At 40.4% G+C, this 20,687-nt stretch overlaps 1 protein-coding gene across 4 annotated transcripts in view; it reads left to right on the plus strand.

Moving 5' to 3' along the window:
- Positions 1-14,939, plus strand: part of Cald1 (caldesmon 1) — a 183,283-nt gene extending 168,344 nt beyond the window's left edge. For 2 of the 4 annotated variants that reach the window (XM_048340259.1, XM_048340261.1), the window contains 6 exons: positions 851-894; positions 994-1,075; positions 4,022-4,159; positions 4,824-4,919; positions 10,602-10,682; positions 14,057-14,939. In XM_048340259.1, coding sequence (XP_048196216.1) covers positions 851-894; positions 994-1,075; positions 4,022-4,159; positions 4,824-4,919; positions 10,602-10,682; positions 14,057-14,065 — 450 coding nt within the window. In that variant the 3' untranslated portion in view covers positions 14,066-14,939. The remainder of the gene's footprint in view (positions 1-850; positions 895-993; positions 1,076-4,021; positions 4,160-4,823; positions 4,920-10,601; positions 10,683-14,056) is intronic. The other 2 variants (XM_048340258.1, XM_048340260.1) reach the window with 2 other exon arrangements.
- The last annotated feature ends 5,748 nt before the right edge of the window (positions 14,940-20,687 follow it).

The following is a 20,687-nucleotide window of genomic DNA, read 5'->3' on the forward strand; positions in this document are numbered from 1 at the left end:
TGTTTTTTTAATATTTAAAAAGAAAGGACCAAGAAATTTTAATTTCTATGCAAAAGAGCATGTTCAGGAAGAAACGATCTGTTGCTTATGGTCCTAACATACCGTGTGTGTGTGTGTGTGTGTGTGTGTGTGTGTGTGTGTGTGTGTGTGTGTGTGTGTGTACACACCGGGGCTTGACCTCGGGTCCTTTTGTGTGTTCTGGCTTGGCTTTGTCACTCAAGGCTGGTGCTCTAACACTTGAAGCGCATCTCCACTTGCAACTTTTTACTAGTTAATTGGAGATAAAAAGTCTCACAGACTTTCCTGCCTGGGCTGGTTTCAAACCGAGAGCCGCCAGCACCTGGCTGCTTTTATATTTCTCCTTTTTAGTATTTAAGTAGTTGTATGAAGGGGTTACCATTCTCCCTCCTTTTCAGCCCTCCCCATCTCCCCTCCTCCCCCCCATCAGATACTGTTTTACCAGCACAACACTGCCACCTCCTGGTTTCCAGAGGAAACAACTTTCCTAAATTCCTTAAAACAGCAGACTTTCTCATTTACAGTGCAAATGGTTCCATTAGGGACAGTCATTAAGGGAAGGCATTTTCTAGCAAGTATGTGGTGGTTATGATGGTTAACTGGTGATAAAACTCTCACAAACTTTTCTGCCCAGGCTGGCTTTGAACCATGATCCCCAGAATCTCAGCCTCCTGAGTAGGTAGGATTACAGGCAGGAGTCACCATCGCCTGACTTCTTTAGGTGTTTTGACTCACCAGGGTCGGGGTACAACAGTGGCATGGGCTGAGAAACACTCTGGCCAACTGGTATGAATGGGTATTAACAGGATTTATTCTCTCTTTCAATTCCTAGATAGAAGAGCGGGCAGAATTTTTGAATAAGTCTGTGCAGAAAAGGTAAATATGGTTGACTGTTCGATGGGGAGGATTCGGCTATTGAATACATGAAAAGATTGCTCTGGCTCATTTTTTTTTTTGGTGACTGTGCTTATGTAGCAGTGGTGTCAGATCAACCCACCAAGCAGCAGTGGTCTCCAAGATTGACAGCAGACTGGAGCAGTATACCAGCGCGATCGAGGTGAGACTTGCCAAACCATAGCTTCTAATTAAACAGATCAGAGAAACACTTAGGACAATAAACAGACCCTGGAACCACAGTCATTTGAGAACATCAGTGGCACCTTTTTACACCGTGAACCAGTTATGGAGAAGTATAATAATAAACTCAAATTATAGAAGACTTTTATTTTTTGCAGATGGTACTGGAGTTTGAAATCCGGGCCTTTCACTTGCTAAGCAGGTGCTCTACCACACGATTCACTTTCCTTACCCTTTTTAGTTAGTTTTTTTGGATAGAGTGTAGTATTTTGCCCAGACTGGCCTGCACCATGATCCTCCAACCAATGTTCCCTCCTTGCTGGAATGACAGACATTGGCCACCATGTCAGACTAGAAGAGTTTTTTGTTTGGTTTATACCAGTCCTATGGCTTTTTCGCTCAAGGCTAACACTCTACCCCTTTAGTCACAGTTCCATTGCTGGCTTTTTGGTGGCTAATTAGAGATAAGAGTCTCATAAACTTTCCTGCCTGGGCTGGCTTTAAACCACTATCCTCAGATCTCAGCCTCCTGAGTAGCTAGCATTATAGTCATCAGCTAACAGTGACCAGCCAGGAGACTTTTAAATAGATTATTGTTTATATCTTATAGTCTAAATATTCCTTAGCCATGCACTGGTGGCTCATACCTATAATCCTAGCTACCCAGGAGACTGAGATCTGAGGATCAAGATTTGAAGCCAGCCTGGGCAGAAAAGTCCCCATGAGACTCTTATATCCCATTAGCCACTCAAATACTGGAAGTGGAGCTGTGATTCAAAGTGGTAGAGTGCTAGCCAAAGCTCAGGGATAGTACCCAGGCCCTGAGTTCAAGCCCTACTACCAACAGAAAGAAAGTAGGAAGGGAGGGAGGAAGGGAGGGAGGGAGGGAGGGAAGGAAGAAAGGAAGGAAGGAAGGAAGGAAGGAAGGAAGGAAGGAAGGAAGGAAGGAAGGAAAGAAGGAAATATTTCTTAATGAAAATGTTTTCTTTTAATGAATGGGCCTATTAATAATTTAACTGTCAGTGTTTACAGTTACGTGTTCTCAATTCCTTGTGTACAATGTATTTCCACATGTGGTTTATATGACACTGTACTTTTTGGACTACTAGGGTTTGGAAATCGGGGCCTTATACTTCCTCAGTGGGCACTCTGCTACTAAAACCATTCCCTCAGCCCCCATATGTAGTTTAAATACGTCCCTAATGTCTTGCTGTATCTTTTTATTTACAAAAAAAATTCTTGTTACCTACACTCATCATAAAGTTGCTAAAAATGATAGCCAGCTCAAGTTTAACAAATGTTAATTTCAAGTTGATTTTTTAATGTTCCTATCTACTTCAACATTTTTGATTCAGTTGACATGAGGGTTTCGATTTATTTGGAAATATTGTATATTTCTGAGCACAAAGCAGGAAAAGGATGGTGGCGTTGATCTAAGCTTTGTTCCTGGTTTGCGCTCCCTTGTGTGACAGAGCTCAGTTGATGGGTTCAGCCTTCCACATCAAAATACTTACAATGAAATAATTGGATCCATTTGGTTTGACTTTTCTCCTCACCTTTGGAGTCTCAGCTAGAAGTCCTTGTGAAACAGTTCACAAATAAGAAGAAAAAAGAACAGAGGACTCTACTGATGTATTGATGAATAATCTACTTTTAAACCTTAAGATGTAACTTTTATCCACAAGATTAATGTCAACTAAAATGTAAGAGGAAGTGCAGATAGTTGTTTTCTGTACTTGAAGGTGTCATGGTGCTAGTAGATCTTGACTGAAGCCAAGACCTAGCCAAAACTAACATTGCCACATAGCCTGGCTAATCATCCTGACCATAACTGAAGCAAAACTGTGGGGGAAACACATGCTGTTCTGGATGTGCCTCAAATGCATGCCTTTCTCACTTGTCTATACTCCTCCTGCTATGTTCTCAATGCAATGCTCTCTCCACCTTTCCAATGTCCCTGCTTCAGGGCCTTTGTAGGTGGAGTGTGGACCTCCTATTCCCTTTACTTATTCAAAGGCTCCTTTCTCATCTGGGCTTTAATGTCACCTCTTCTGAGTAGCCAGTATAATGCTCCTAGATTAAGTATTAGCCCCTATTTCGTGTTCTTTTACCATGCTTTTCCATAGCACTTACCACAGTGGGAAATAAACTCTTGTATAACTAGTTACTACCTTTCTCTCCTATTAAAATGGAAGCCCACTACATCTTGCAGAGAAGACTATTTTAAGCATGCCATATACTCAGAGTCTAGCAAAAAGCCCCGCACACAGTAGGCATTTTAAACATATCTTCTGACAACACGAAGTCAGACATCACCTTAACAATAAACAGTATCCCAATTTTAAAAAAAGAATATTTCATTTTTGAAAATTCCTGTTGTTGGGCACCACTGTCTCACACCTGTAATCCTAACTACTGAGAAAGCTGGGATATGAAGATTTCAGTTCAAAGACAACCCATACAGGAAGCCAGTAAGTAAGACGCTTATGTCCAATTAACTCGCAGAAAGCCAGAAGTGGGGGTGTGGCTCAAGTGGTAGAGCACCAGCCTTGAGCAAAAAAAGCTAATGGACAGCACCCAAGCCCTGAGTTAAAGCCTTAGTACTGGCACAAAAAAGAAGAAAGCAAAGAAGGAAGGAAAGGAAAGGATAAAGGGAGAGAGAGAAGGAAGGAGGGAGAAAGGAAAGAAGGAAGGGAGAGAGAGGAGGGACGGAGAAAGAGAGAGGAAGGAAAAAGGCAGGGAGGAAAAGAGAGGTCTCTGTGTCTTCAAAGTGAAGGTATACAAACAGAAATCAGGAGTCATTTTTGGTGGTGGTATTTATACCATGGAAATTGTAAGTGACTATGCTAATAAAGACCAGATCATTGTAGTTTTCCAAGGACAAACTTCTCAGCACCATTTTCAAAGGATTTTGCACACATTTCAGGGAACCAAATCTGCAAAGCCTACCAAGCCAGCCGCTTCAGACCTTCCTGTTCCTGCAGAAGGCGTGCGCAACATCAAGAGCATGTGGGAGAAGGGGAACGTGTTCTCCTCCCCCTCGGCGTCGGGCACACCAAATAAGGTGAGCGTGCAACTGCCCTGGAGATGCAGAGGAACAGAGTCTCTCCTCAGCTCTTCCATTTCGCTTCAGAGATCGTCCCAGGGCACCATAAAAGCCATAGAGCAGGTACAACTTGTACTTGTCTTTGCAAGGACTGTCAAAGCAAGCTCAGTGAGAATACACTCTCTAGATAGTCTAGATATACATCCACCCTAGCTGGGGAACTCTAAATTGAGTGCTCTCACCCTTGGGGTAAAAGATGCACCTAGATATTCTTTTTTTTTTTTTGGCCAGTCCTGGGCCTTGGACTCAGGGCCTGAGCACTGTCCCTGGCTTCTTTTTTTTTTTTTTGGCCAGTCCTGGGCCTTGGACTCAGGGCCTGAGCACCGTCCCTGGCTTCTTCCCGCTCAAGGCTAGCACTCTGCCACCTGAGCCACAGCGCCCCTTCTGGCCATTTTCCATCTATGTGGTGCTGGGGAATCGAACCGAGAGCTTCATGTGTACGAGGCAAGCACTCTTGCCACTAAGCCATATTCCCAGCCCACCTAGATATTCTTTTAATACCACGTTGAAGGCTTTCCATTATGTGACACAGTAATGTGATTTCGGATATGCTTTGAGGATCCTCTTCCCCAGCTAAAGTTTACTTTTCTCTTTCGTATCTTTGATGATTGGCTTCTTGTAGGAAACAGCTGGCCTCAAGGTGGGAGTTTCTAGCCGCATCAACGAATGGCTAACTAAAACTCCAGATGGGAACAAGTCACCAGCTCCCAAACCTTCTGTGAGTAGCTCTGGGTTGTTTGTTGTTGTTATTGTTGTTACTGCTGCCGCTCTTGTTTTTGAGATCTTTTGACTGCTCATCTTTCAGCAGCAGAAGAACACAAGCACTTGGTCTGAGCATCTAAGAAGGGCAATGTCCCTTTGGTTGTTGAGTAACAAACAAGGAGGTGTGCAGATTCAGTCAGTGCCAAGGAGCTATGCCGCCAATACCAGGAAGATAAAAGGCCATGAAATCATCCTCTCTCCCAAATGGTTGCGAGGAAGACTTAGCCAGAATACTGAAGCAGTTCAGAAAATCCAGACCCTGAACTAGTTTATTTATTTGGCTTCTATTCTATAAATGTTAGGTGGGAATTTGAAAACAGAATGCCTGATTTCTTTGGCATCCTCTCTATTACAAAAACTTATTCACAAAAGAATGTGCATATTGGCTCTTTTGAACCCATATTTTCAAATTTATCTCATTTCTATAACTTGCCATAAAATGCAGCTTGGGAATAGTTGTTGAAATAATTGACAACTTTTTTTAAATCAACACCTGCAAAAGAAAGCCCTTAAAAAACTGGATGCAATATTTTCAATAACTAGTAAAACTGGAAAGTAAAAATGAGTTATGAATGTTATTTTTTAAAATAAAAATGTTCTTATTTATCATGTGTCATTATCTAAGTATAAAAATAGCCCTTTAACCTTTTCATTGACTGCTGGTGGTTACCTTTGCGAATTCCGTAGCTCTTTTGGTAACCATGAAGATGATATTGTGCAAGACAAAGCAAAGCTTTCCAGCCCATATTTGCTATTTCCTAGACCTCTACTGTTAAGCCTAATGTTGTTCCTTCCTGCAATTTCCAACTAAACTTGCTCATTCTCCAACTGAAAAAGGAAAAGTAGAAATGTTAGCACACACTTCTCGGATGCAACCCAAAATCTTTGTTTAAGGAATCACCAAAGGTTAAAAACTAACATGAATCCAACATATAACTGTACAGTTTTATATACCAGAAGAAAAGAAATTTCGCACTCCCAGTTAATGTAAGAAAGTTGCCCTATAAAGTGAGACAAGTGGGACAAGATACTATATCAAATAGGTGTGTATTGCTAGGCACTGGTGGCTCATGCCTACAACCCTTAGCTAGCTACCCAGGAGCCTGAGATCTGAGGATCCCAGTTCAAAGGAAGCCTGGGCAGGAAAGTCCATGAGACTCTTCTCTTCAGTTAGTCACCAGAATACTGGAAATGGAACTGTGTGGCTCAAAGTGGTAGAGTCCTAGCCTTGAACAAAAAGAGCTCAAGAACAATGCCCAGGCTTTGAGTTCAAGCCTTACAACAGACAATACAAGTTCAACAAGTGTGTGGAAGAGATGTGGCTCAGGTGCTGAAGAACATGGATGGCAAGCTTGAGGCCCTGAGTTCAAACCCCAGTACTTCCAAAAATAAAAAACCCCAAAAGATCATGGATCCCTTGAAGAACTCTTAAGATAGAAAGAAGAAGAGATGTTAGATGTTTTTCTCTTTGGGTATACACATTTTTTTCACATTTATAGCATTTTAATCTATTTTATTTTTGTCCCCAATTATACTCATGACTTTGTTCCAGGAATTCCTTCTTACTCTTTTATTTATCATCACTTGAACTGATGAGCTTATTACCATCACTTACATGTCATTCTAATGGAAAAGTTTTAAAGATTAAATGTAAGTATAGTTGTTATTATTTAGCCACGTCAAGATTTCCTCTTTTAAAAAAAATTACATATTTTCTGAGGTTATTAATGGCTTCCTAAAAAATGGCAAGGCAAAAAAAAAATCATGTACTGAAGATGGGCTGGGAATATGGCCTAGTGGTAGAGGGCTTACCTCGTATACATGAAGCCCTGGGTTCAATTCCTCAGTACCACATATATAGAAAAAGTCAGGGGTGCTGTGGCTCAAGTGGCAGAGTGCTAGCCTTGAGCAAAAAGAAGCCAGGGATAGTGCTCAGGCCCTGAGTTCAAGCCCCAGGACTGGCAAAAAAAAAAATGTACTGAAGGAAATAAAATATAGCTAGACAACCTCTTAAAGGAAAGAAAAAAAGAAAGAATATAGAAATAGGGATTGTCATGATTTCTTTCTTCCCATCGGACTAGTGTGGCTGCCTGGCCAAGACCCAGAGTAGAAGAATACAATATGTAATTTGACATTCTATGTTTAATGCTAATTTCCGTGCACTCATTCGGCTGCTTAAAACTTTGTGCACATTTCCTTGGTGGTAATAACCCAGATTTTAGACCTATCACCATGTCAAAGTACAGCTAACGATATGGCAGTCTCTTTGGGAGAAGATTCATAGACACCGTTAAGAAGATGGATCAGTGGTACTGTGGCTCAACGTGGTAGAACACTAACCTTGAGCAAAAAGAGCTTGGGAACAGGGCTCAGGCCCTGAGTTCAAGCCTCATGACTGACAAAAAAAAGAGGAGGGAAGGGAGGGAGCATGGTTCACAGAAACTGTGGGTCCCATAGAAAGAAAAGGAATTCTCAGCCTTGTGGAAAGAGCAAGAAGGATCCTTCAGACCCACAACAAAATAAACAAATAAGTAAAAGATGAAGTCCCTACATCTTGTCCTGAGCATCTCCGACAGCCAAGGACTGTGATGCTTGACCCACGTGTTTGTGTTTTATTTTCCTTCTTAAAATTGTAACTATAACCCAGGGGCTGAGATCTGCAGATCACGGTTCAAAGCCAGCCTGGGCTGGAAAGTCCATGAGACTCTTATCTCCAATTAGTCACCACAAAGCCAGAAGTGGAGCTGTCGTTCAAGTGGTAGAGGACTAGCCCTGAGCAAGGACAGCACCTGACCTGACCTGACCTGAGTTCAAGCACCAGAACCACACACACACACACACACACACACACACACACACACACACACAGTAACACATTTTTCAAGTCTGAAAACATGCATTCTTGAACTTGCTGAGTCCCTCTTGACCTTGTTTTCTGTTTCTGTCTTGTTGCTTCACGGCACATATCTGAGATTGACACCCTTGGGAGTCTGGCCAATCTGACCCTGAAACAAGAATGTCAGAAAAACCATAGCAAATGGAAGGCTCTGAAGATACCTACTGACTTTGGACCTTAGACAGTTTATTTCAGTCTATTGCTTCTCTGCCTTGGCATGGATGGAGGAAGAGAATTAAAAGCTGAGGTTTATGTTTGTAGATGTGTGGCATATATCCAGCAAGACAAAATCAGAGGAGTTAATTTCAACAAAACCGCCCTCACCAAGTAAAACCCTAAGAGGAAGGAAAACAGTAATTCTGATATTGAAGTACTGAATTCTGAAACACCCTGCAGAGGAACACTATCTTCTACAAGTGCTTATGAAATCATTCTCATCGATGGTCAGAATTGCAAAAGCTCAAAATCGTCTGCCAAAAACGTATTCAAAATTCAGTCTACCCACACTGAATGTCCTACTGGGATAATTAAAGTCTTTATAGGTAGAAATTCTAGGATTTCAGGATAACTTTGTAAGAATTCAGTTCTGAGCATGTCTGTTTTAGCTAGTGTGTCTGTTGTTCGTGTCTAAACTCCATGGGATACAGCAGTTAAAAAGCTAATTTGTCTTTCTTTTTGTTTGAACACAACGACAACAGTGTCTCTCTCAGCTGGCTTCTCTTCTTCACTCTTTGGTCTCTGGCTGAGTGGAAAGCTGCTTCATTTCCTGCCTTCATTTCTCCTTCCTCTGGAGTGAATCTTTCTCTAAAATGTAGTCTGGTCAGGTAATTCTATTTACATTTCACCTCTAACTTAAATATACCAATGTACACGTTGGATGTTCAGATTTCCTTAAAACTGACTACACTTTTAAATGTGACCTCCTGATTGAAGAGAAATACATTCCATTTCCTTAGAATATTTGTGTGAAAGAGAAATATTTATCTCCTATTAATCAAATAAGTAATAATAGCCACTTTCCATGGCTCCCAGCATCATGTTCCTAAGTACAGTTCCTATGATTTTAAAGCACCTTTTCAGCCAGGATGGCTGCTCTTTCAATGTAGGTAAAAAAGAAAAGCAAATCTGATTATTGGCTTAGCGTTGAATAGGGAAAGCTGTCTAATAGAACACCAGTTATTTATACCACAGAAGAAATCTAGAAACTCGGTCAATTTACTTCAAATATGAAATGCTTGACATGATGCATAGTTAGCAATGCACTTTCAATGCTAGATCTCAGTATTTGCGTTAGAAATATGTCCACTTAGCCTGGGATCTGTAGCTAAATGCAATTGGTATCAGCTTTGCCTTCTGGGTGAGAAAAGCAAGTTGCCAAAATAAGCAGGACTATTTCAGTAAAACACATTTATTTTCTACAAACTACCTTTTGCCAAGTACTAATAGAAGCAAATGCTGGAAAGAACATAAATAGAAAACAGAAATTCGGAGCCTTGTCCAAATGAAATCAATCATGAGGTAAAAAAATAAAATAAAATAAAGACTCAAAACAGTATAACTGCTATGGGCATATTTTGCATTTTCATCCCCAAGAGTGTCACATATTCTTTCCTACGCCATCTCTTATATGTACTATTTGCAATAAATGTGTATTTTCACAGAACAAGGTTCTACTGATATCCGTCTCAATTGTCCACTCTACCCAGACAAAAGACAAAATAGTTTTAGTTTGGGCTGCCTAGACTCTAAGACAGAGACCCAGAGAGTTGGAGGAAGTGCTACAAGGAGCGAGATGGGAAGAAGGAGGCAGCCAATAAAAGAATGTGTTACTAAGCAAGTTTCTACATGTTTGTGAACACTTACTCACTGGGGACCCTGAGAGCCATTGGGGAATGCATACTTGTGGCAGATGCTACTAGAAGCAGAAGTGAATCTGAGCACTGTTCTTGCACCCATGCTCACTGCTCCTTGGAAGTGAGCTCTGAACTTCTAACTTGTCTTTGTACCCAAGTAGACATCTGTAGGCCGAGAATCGCCTTGGGCAAAGAGATGCAGTGTTGGCAGCTGGTGTAAGCTAAGGAAATAAAGTTCAAACTAGGCACAAAGTGATGGCTCACACCTGTAACCCCAGCTACTCAAGAGACTTGAGATCAGAGCCAGCCTAGCCAGACAAAATTGAGAGACTCTTATCATTAATTAACCAGAAAAAAAGCCAGAAGTAGAGTGGCTCAAGTGATACAGCATCAATCTCAAGTGAAAAGGCTAAACAAGAGCATGAGACCCTGAGTTCAAGCCCAGGACCAACACACACACACACACACACACACACACACACACACACACGGAGTCTAGTTGACATGGTAAGAGCCCCTAAAGAAAGCTTAGTCTGCAAGGAATATAATATTTATTAATTCCCAAATCAACTATTTTTAAATAATAATTAAAAGTATAGAAACATAGAAATCGAAATTCTTTCAGAAACAGAAATTCTCTCAAACAGGCATTATGTTCAATAAACAGTTCTTGGTGAAAAGCAAGGACTCAAATGCTATCTATAGTTCCAGCTACATAAAATACAATAACAACTTAATGGTCCTGTTAGTTCCATCCATTTCTTATCATGAAGGTAAAGTGCACTGAACACCAAACTGATACCAACAAACAATAGGTATGGTGGCTGACTTCTTTAGACCTGAAAATATAAATGGTCACCTACTAATGATTTCTGCTTGCTCTTTACAGGACTTAAGGCCAGGAGATGTATCCGGCAAGCGGAACCTCTGGGAAAAGCAATCTGTGGATAAGGTCACTTCCGCCACTAAGGTAATCTATGGGGAAGATTGATGTTTCAACGATGGATTTTTCTTAGGAATCCTGCAATATAATGTCTTGAGGTCAAACAAGAAATATTATTGACCTACCAGTGTGTGTCTCAATAACCATGAGTTTCTGAAAGACCTTTATGTAGGACCAGTGAAAGGACAAAGCTTACAGAGCCTTTGGCCTTGCAGGTCTGTCGAACACAACATAAATAGCTCAAGCCCAAGGAGTGGTTCCCAGTAAAACAGTTTAGATACGTAGCAGTAGGAATGTAGGTAGGGACAGTCAGATAGAATAATCACAGTTTACATTTCTTGGCAAGATCCCAGCTTTGCTCCAGTCATTTGGGAAAAACAGATCCCTTAGGGGAAAAATGTCTTCTCCCTCAGTGACTCAGCTTCTTTCTGGAATGATCCTTGGGCATTGCTTGCAATCTCACACTGAAAGTCACTAAGGCTGAAATTAAAGTAAGATTTAAAAGTAGGGCTGGGGATATAGCCTAGTGGCAAGAGTGCCTGCCTCGGATACACGAGGCTCTAGGTTCGATTCCCCAGCACCACATATACAGAAAACGGCCAGAAGTGGTGCTGTGGCTCAAGTGGCAGAGTGCTAGCCTTGAGCGGGAAGAAGCCAGGGACAGTGCTCAGGCCCTGAGTCCAAGGCCCAGGACTGGCCAAAAAAAAAAAAAAAAAGATTTAAAAGTAAGGAAATGTTGTTCTCCTGTGAAAACTAGTGGTTAAGATTCTCCGTATGTGTTCATTCTTCAGAAAGGATGCTTGGGTTACAAACAGGACAACAAGGCCCCTAAATTCACATCTTTTTCATAGCTCTTTCTTATTTCAAGAAGTGTTCCCAGTCTGCTCCTTTAATACAGAGAAAATCAGTACAATTAGAACAGGCTGTTTATGAGATAAGGCAGAGCTCTAGGGACCAGACTGTGACTATGGCCTAGTGGTAGAGTGCTTGCCTTGCATACATGAAGCCCTGGGTTCAATTCCTCAGCACCCCATATATAGAAAAACCCACAAGTGGCACTGTGGCTTAAGAGCTAGAGTGCTAGCCTTGGGTAAAAAAGAAGCCAGGGACAGTGCCCAGGCCTTGAGTCCCAAACCCCAGGACTGGCAGAAAAAAAGAAAAAACAACTCTAGGGACCAAAGCACTTCTTAAGGAAAGTCAGTACTAAAGAACACATTAAAAAGCCAGGTGAAGAGAGCTGGGCACTGCTGGCTCAGACCTGGACCTGGAATCCTAGCTATTCAAGAGGCCAAAATCTGAGGATCTCAGTTCAAAGCCAGACTGGGCATGAAAGTCTGCAAGACTCTTCTCTCCTCTAAAAAAAAAAAAAAAAAAGCCAAAAGTAGAGCTGCAACAGAAGTGGTAGAGTGCTAGCCCTGTGTTCAAACCCCAGGATCAACACACACACACACACACACACACACACACACACACACACACACACACACACACACACACCAGGCAAGGCGGTACATGCCTATAATCCCAGCCCACAGAGGCTGAATATCAAGACCTTGTTTCAAGAAAAAGAAGAGGAGGAGGAGGTGGAGGAGGAAAAGGAAGAGGAAGAAGAAGAGGAGGAAGAAGAAATCAAAGACAATAACCATTAAGAGGCTCACTAGGAGTCTCTGAAATGAGAGAATTTGTTCCCCCTTTTCTACTGCCCACACGTTCTTAAATCCAACACAGCTCTACATTGCTCCATCTTTTCCAAGTAGGTGTGTGTTGTTCTTTCAATCCAACAAAATCCAGCCTCTCCACTTAGTGTCTTCTAAATAAGGCCAATTCCTCAAATAATTGCTAAATGCATTACAAGTGCCCAGTAATAATGACCACCAATGCAAACCACTAACAGTGAGGGAGTGCCCGCTACTGCCAGCATGTGAAAGGAAGGAGTCCTCCCCTTCCCGCTGTACAGCTATGGAAGGCAAAGCACTGGGGAGTTAACTCTCCTAAACCACATAGCAAATACATGGCGAATCCTGGACTGACACTCATTCTTAATCACCATCCTATCACATTTTAGGGGCTGCATATTTGACAGGAAATATAACTTTTTTTAATACCTTGAATAATTTTCTACTGGTGATAGGGAAAAGAGGAAATGTTGTTTGTTCTTAAGCATAGAACGAACTTGTTGGCCTAAGGCCCTCTATGAGCAGTCTGGTATCTGACCTTTCAGAAGTAGTGCTCCATGTGCTTAAGACAGCCTCATTTCTAAGTAGAGGATGGCAGCTGTCCAACGCCCATCGTCTCAGATAGAATGGCACCCTCCCAAGCATATTGTCTTAGCCAGAGCTCTGGAAAACGAAGCAAAGATGAGCTCAGTTACTCACCTACAATACAATACAGAATAGGAGGAGCTCTTTGGAATTGTGCAACATGGTGGCACAAGGTAGAGTGCAGAGTTCTCTCTCAGTCTCTCTCTCTCTCTCTCTCTCTCACACACACAGACACACACACACACACACACACCTTCCTCTTTGTACCACAGAACTCCTATGGTAATTACAACAACAGCAGCTAGAACCAAAGGTGAATTCTCATGAGCTGGCAGGTTAGGAAGCTCTGCTGGGAATCCTCCACACTGCTTTTGTGCAGCCATTCGTTTCTTTGACAGGAAAATCCACAACATATTCAAATGAGATTTTACAACACATTAATATTTCGTGCCTCAGTTGTGACTTTCCCACTGAGTGGGAAAGGGCATAGAATAAGAATAGGACTAAGGGTGAGAAAATTCCCAAGGGGAGGGGCTTAAAAATATGAAGGAGTAAAAGATGATGTTTGGGGGAAAATTAGAAAAGAAAAAAAAGAAATATATCCTACTTTACCACTATACATTGATATGAACCTGACTAGGTTCATAGGCCTATTCTATATGGCATGCTAGAAATTTCTGGCCCAGTGGAGCTGGAAAAACATGGCTCTGAATGCCATGAATACCTTGATTAAAGAGGAAGGTCAAGATCAGAGATGAGAATATAAAGGAAAAGAAAAGAAGGGAGAAGTAAAAACGATCACCATAAGAAAGAGGAGAATAAAAGAATATAGTTGAATAGAATAAATGAAATGCCAATATCTATTTCTGCTATAATGTAATATCTTTTTTTCCTTTTTTAAGTTTCATACTTTATATATTTATTTTAAATTTTATTAGGAAGATGATTACAGAGGGGTTACAGTCACCCCCTCCCTCATTTACTCAGTTTTTTCCCCTTCCCTGCCTCCCTGACCCCCCACATTGTATGTATAGTTCATTTCCAACATAGTATCTAGTGAGTAGCCCTTTCTTTTTTCTTTTGACACCAATTGTGTACTGGAACCATGTGCACTACCAATTTAAAGTCCTTTTCTCTCAGCAGGTTTGAGACAACTCCAGGAAGAACCCAAGCTCAAGACTCTGAACCAGCTGAGTTGTAAAGGGCTAATTGCTCTGTTTCATATTTATGTTGATTTACTAAATTGGGTTCATATTCTTTTGTTTTATCTTCCAATATCCCAGTAACCCCATGTATATGATCACTATATTTAATAATCATATCTAGTGATGTTCTTGGTCAACGTACTGCCATTACACGAGAGCCTGTTTCTCAAGAAAAACCATGCTGTGAAATAGAGACTTTGCTACTGCTCATTATCATGCCACATCAGAATGGTGACATCAACCACATCGAGGCCAACAAAAGAAGATCCAAGGTTAAGGTTACCTAAGGAATATGTGCAGTATCTAGAAAGATAAATCACAGGGGTTCTTTTGTTTGTTTGTTTTTAAATACAGAAGTCATGTTGTTCCTGCACTTTAGAAAAATAAAAGCATGGAAGAAATTATCTAAATAGGGAATTGTAACTGTTTCTGAAAGTAACCCATTTCAGATTTGATTTATGGCAACAATGATTATCTTTTAAAAAGAAGAAAAAGATATACTGTTAAGGTATTACTTTTTGTGTGCTGATTCATACCTAAAATGGATTATTATTTTAGCTTAACAGTGGTACTGATTTTTGTTTTTTAGGCTGATTGCTTCGTAGATTTCTTTGGTAGTGATAGTAGCTTGAACCACATTTTAGATTACCCACTTATGTATGTATGTGCATACATGTACACAAACACACTAATGGTAGAATGCTTTTTCATGTGCTAGACTATGATATTTAGCAGCATGTCCTCGTAACTAGCCAAAATCACAGCTTCTTAAAAATTAAACATCACAATATTATATTAATATTTCGTATTTGCCAAAAGAACATGGCAGATAGGTATCAATGTTTTCAATGCCTGGTGACTTGTAAAAGATTATTATTGAAGAAAATTAGATTAGAAGTGTCCAAATGAGTTGGAATTTTCTATGACATAGTATTTAGTTTATCGTTAAAGGTAATTTTACCTCCTCTGGATCAAGATAAGCCTGCTTATTTGTAGTGATGAAATCACACTAAGTTGGCCCATGTGATATCTGTCTCTTCTCTAAAATTGAAGGACAAGAATGTCCATGATAACATTGCACAAATTGGAATTCATATGAAGGCCTAAACAAAGACCAACTTTGACTCCATGTCTGGAAAGAGAGAAGTAAGCAAAATCCAGTACATAGAAGGCATGATTGTACTTTTATCTCTATGACTCTGAAATGTTTTTGTGGGGGAGGAGTCGGTCAGTTGTGGGGCTTGAACTCAGGGCCTGGGTGCTGTCCCTGAGCTCTTTGTGCTCAAGGCTAGCGCTCTATCACTTTGAGCCACAGCCTCACTTCCAGTTTTCTGGTGGTTAATTGGAGATCAGTGTCTCAAAGAACCTTCCCACCTGGCTGCCTTTGAACCAATGTCCTCAGATCTCAGCCTCCGGAGTAGCTAGGATTAAAGGCATGAGCTACCAGCACCTGGCTTCTAAAACATTTTTTTAACTAAACCTTTTCTATTTGTAGTCATTGGTAATTGCCAGACGTTTATAATGTGTTGAAATTTCAAGACCATGTGTAAACGTTACTAGTTCTCTTATTTCCAAGTCTTTATTGATTCAAACACACACTAAATGAGTCTCTATTTTTTACACACACAATTTAAATATCATCTTCATTCATCCCAATAGATGGTGGGGAAAAAAAATACTTCGCTGTCTTGGCAAAGTATTCTTCTCTAGACATATACATAGTGTTATTATGTAAACGCATTCCTTAATTAAATCAATCAAAATTACCTTAGTTTCAATTCCTACCACACTGAAAGACAGCCTCCAAGGTACTTACCCAGAGCTAGACTGAAAAGAGCTGGCTTGAGGAGTAATTATTGCCTTCCAAATTGTATTTTTCTCACAAGTAAGAACAGATAACTGAATACTCTTTCAGCAAACCTGGGCCAAAGGAAGCAAAGGAACCAAGATTTTATAACTCATCCACTTATGACAGAGTAGACACAAGTCTATGATACGATATACTAGAATGTACATGACACACCCATGTAAATAACTCATCTTTGGATGAAATGCATCACAGTTCAGATTAAGGCCAATGGTAGGAACATTGCTTTGTTGAACTTTTGAACAAGAGTTTCTCCTGATTGCTATATTCTGTATTTTTTTTTCTAACTCTAAAAAAGAGAATGTATCAATCCTGACTTTTATTCCAGTATTTAGATGGAATAAGTTTGAGGGTAGAATTTAGTTCTTGGATTTAATCTTTGGAATAACAGTTCCCCATTTACTTGTTCAGTTACAATTCTCTGTTATCATTAAGAGAGAAAACTGCAAGCTGACTAGCATGTTCTGTGAATCTGCCATTCTTAAGAATGTTATAAACACTTGATACTGTTCACTGATAACTGATTGCTGCAATAGAAATGTATTGTGAAAATATATACACAATAAATGAAATTCCTCCAAATGGCTTGGCCTTGTGGATTTTTACGTAGTATAATATTGATGGGAAAGGGTGTGCCCATTGTAATAAGAATGACGTGACAGAAACTCCAATGTCACATTGAATGTTGGTTTCACTCTTTAAAAGGAATTGATACTTTTACTTTTATAAACGCTGTTTATTTCAGGTATCTTTTGTGAGAGCTCAAAAACTATACTTTGGATAGGCCTACCCATAACTTTACATGTAAATACATGGCCTTTAATATCATGGAATGTGGCCTTCTAAAGTGAATGACAGCAAGTTATTACTTCTTGACTTACTAGTAATGTTGCAGCAAAGATAAGTACTTGAAATACCTTGCTTGAAATGCCAAACCAGAAAAAAATATTCACTCTGAATTGTGTTCTTGTGAAGTTTCGACAAGTTGTAAACACCAGAAATGGGTGGTAAGCAACTGTGAAGTCTTTGTTCCAGACAATTTGATATGTTTCTGCATTGGCCAAAGAAATTCATCTTTAAGAGGTCTCCCAAGACTGTGACAGATCTTTTTGGTCAAGATGACCAAAACAATCCAAAGGAGGATAATCAGAGAATCGCTCAATTTTTTTGCCTGGATAAGGAGTCTTCATTCAGCGGTCATCAGATGTTAAGGTTTTAGGGCCATCTTCCATCTTTTTACTAGAGTTGGCCCCTGGCTTCACGCCTATTTAGATTTCATGGCAGAATTAACTTATGCAATGCCCCCTTTCTATCAAAGGAACACTTAGGTGTTTTTAAAAATGCTTATCTTAAGCCCCATGACAGACAAAAAAATACACATCTTTGTATATTAAGTATAAGTAGTGCTGAGATTGGAGCGATGGTGTGGTGACTCTACTGCTTTGGAGACTTTCAGAAACAAGGTTCCTGTGGGCATTTGTGCTTCCAATATTCTCATTGGAAGGAAGAGAATGAGAGAAACGCCTGCATTTTACTGCTCTGTGTATAGCAACTATCTTCATCTTCATAATAACCATATTGAGTAGGTGTCCATATTATATGCGCCATTTTGCAAGGACCTTGAAGCTCTGAGAGACTAAATAACTTTCCCAAGATCACAAGATTAATTCCATCCAAATATCATCCTGAATCCAAACATAATCTCTTAATTCCAACTGTTCTCAAAAGTTAGGATCCATCATAATCACCCAAGGGGGAGAGAGAGATTGTTGAAATAGAGATGGTCTCCCATCATTGTTTCTAATTCCGTTGGTCTAAGGTAGGTCCTGAGAATTTGCATTCTAATAAGTTCTCCCATGATGCTAATGTTGCCAGCCCCAAAGAACACCTTGAAAACCACTGCCCTGCTGGTGGAGAGATGGCTCCAACCCATCCCCTTCACATTACACAAGTGAGTAATGAGTAAGCGCTTAGAGCCTAGTAGTATTTCTCGCATTGATTCCTCATAGTAACCTACAGGGTAGGCTACTTACCTATCGTAGATCCTATTATCTTATTATCTCCAGGTAAATGAATTCAAGCACAGAGAACTTGAAGAACTTGGCCACAGTGACACAGTTGCTAAGTGGCAGAATATTTGACAACCTGCAAGCGATCCCTGAATTCTTGACGTTAATGATATCTCCCCAATATCTTTCACAAGAGACTATTGTCTAGCAGTATGCCTCAAAGATACTGCCCCCTGGTGGCAAGGGGAAAGCCCAGTTACCCAGCCAGAGCCAGAACAGTGTCAGACAACCATGTAGGCAGTAATGTGGGCTAGTGGAACTGTCCTTTGCCCTTTGGGACCCCAGCCCATCCTCACCCAATGCAGCAAGAATCTAGAAGGAAGAAAGAAAGAATCCTACCTTCCATTTCACCAAACCATCAGCTCTAGGGACAGATAGATTGGCTGGGAATCAGAGAAAATTAGGACCTTGGAGTTTGAAACTTACATTGAAAACCAACCTTTTAATGCTATGTCTAACTACCAAATACCAGGATTAACTTTTGTGTGCGTGTAACTATCTGGTGGTTGAACTCCGGCCTTGTGCTTACCCATGGCTTTTTTTACTCAAGGCTAGCACTCTACCACTTGAGCCACACCTCCAAATCTTTTTTTTTTTTTTTTTTTTTTTTGCTGGTTAATTAAGATGAGAGTTTCATGGACTTTTCTGCCTGGTTTGGCTTCAAATCATGATCTTCAGATCTTAGCCTCCGGAGTAGCTGGCATTAACCACCAGAACTGAACCAAGACTAACTTTTACATCCCTAAAGGAAACTGTTTTAGTAATCTAACCTAGCTGAAATATCACAGAGCCTGGTCATCAAGTCCTCAGTGGGAAATAAAACTTCAATGGTTATTGAAGAAGAAGACCACATTTATTGCCATGTGGTTTCGCACCAAGTTGGGGAACTACTTGTTCTCTTTAGAGGTGATTTCTTTCTATCATTCACTGAGCAGCCAGGAGACAGACATTCTCACTACACTACTTCCAAGTACCGAAGGAAATGACTGCTTCACCATCACCCCCAAAGATAGGGCTATGGTGACAGAAAGGGCGGGAAAGGCATCTTCAAAGTAATAGCCTTTGAGCTGAGTCTTGGTTAGTAGCTCAAGATTTGACACTGGAAACAGTTTGAGAGTCTCCACCTTATACTAGGCCATCCTACACCCAGCGAGACCTTGAAGGTCCCCTGATCACTAGCTTCTATGATGTCATAAAGAACTGACTACTCCACTCACGTCATTTTCCCACTTAAGCCTCTGCTAAATACAGTCAATATTATTCAGCTATACAAAATAAAATTATAATCCTAACACAGTTTCCATGTGGACATTTTACTAAAAATGAATTTTCTTCCTCATCCCCATGCCTTTGGGGCTTCTAATTGTGCCTGCAGAGGTCAATATAGGTTTTGTTACCTTTTCCTTTTACTCTCCATTTAAAAAATTGTCTTTCTACTTGCAGTCTTGAAGCTAGCCAAAAGAAAAAAAAGTAGAAGAGAAGTAACTGCTGGAGTAAATCTACTTTTCCAAAAGGTGCAGGCTGGTTACATATGAGTCTATCCAGTGGTAAGGTCATAGAAAATCCTTGGTAGAAATTTAGGTTTTATACCTGCTTTAACTTGAAGACAAAGAACTCCATTTCCAGTATATATTCCTAGAAGAGTAATGCAAAACAAATTTTTTTAATTTAGTAAGCGTCTTTAAAAAGAAGCAAATTTGAAAAATGTTTTAGATTTTCCCAGGGAAGAGATAAGTCCTCACAAAACCTCCTTAAGATATCAACTCCAGCTATGCTTTAACTAGACAGCCTTGTGTGTGGTTCACAATACTTCTCCAGAGCCTGTATTCCCTGCCTTCTCTGCCAAGACAAGAGCTCCCTGTGGCCAACCTCAAGGTCCATCCTCTGCTTAGTTATCTAGAGCCTTTCCTGGCTCCCCCTCAAACAGCTGCCTTACCAAAGACCCACATCCTCAGCTTTCTCTATACTTCTTCCAGCTTTATTTCTCTCCATGGTAATTAGCCTTATCTAACTGGTTTTGATTACTGCTATTGATTGTTTCCTCCCAATGGGACATAATCTCTCTAGTAGCTTTACTTGGAAAATAGTCCGACATAGTATTTAATAGATGTGTTGAATTAAATATAGAATGAATGATTTTTTAAGGTTTGCTCAACTCCTAAGTATTTTTATTATGTACCTAAATCATTTTTTTTTTTTACTTTATGAGTTTCTTGACATTTTCGGATTGGCTTTGCCATGTATTTCTTGGTATAACCAAGGTAGATCATTCCTCAGAGCTTCACTTTGTGTATCTGGCATTCTATATCTTGCATAGCCACGATTAAAATCCAACATAAAAGATTCTGTAATAAATATATAAAGATTTTCTGTTGCCAGTATTACAGTAGCACAGACTGGGTACGTTTAAAAAGGGTTGTTTTGGTTTATGGTTCTGGAGATGCAAGGCCAGCAGCCAAGTCTGGTGCTAGTCTTCTTGTTAGCAGAGTCCTGAGGGCCACAAGGCTCCCCATAGAGAAGGCAGAGAGGGGCTGGGTATATGGCCTAGTGGCAAGAGTGCTTGCCTCGTATACATGAGGCCCTGGGTTCGATTCCCCAGCACCACATATACAGAAAATGGCCAGAAGTAG

The sequence above is a fragment of the Perognathus longimembris genome, chromosome 2 (genome assembly GCF_023159225.1).
Source record: "Perognathus longimembris pacificus isolate PPM17 chromosome 2, ASM2315922v1, whole genome shotgun sequence".
Taxonomy (NCBI): domain Eukaryota; kingdom Metazoa; phylum Chordata; class Mammalia; order Rodentia; family Heteromyidae; genus Perognathus; species Perognathus longimembris.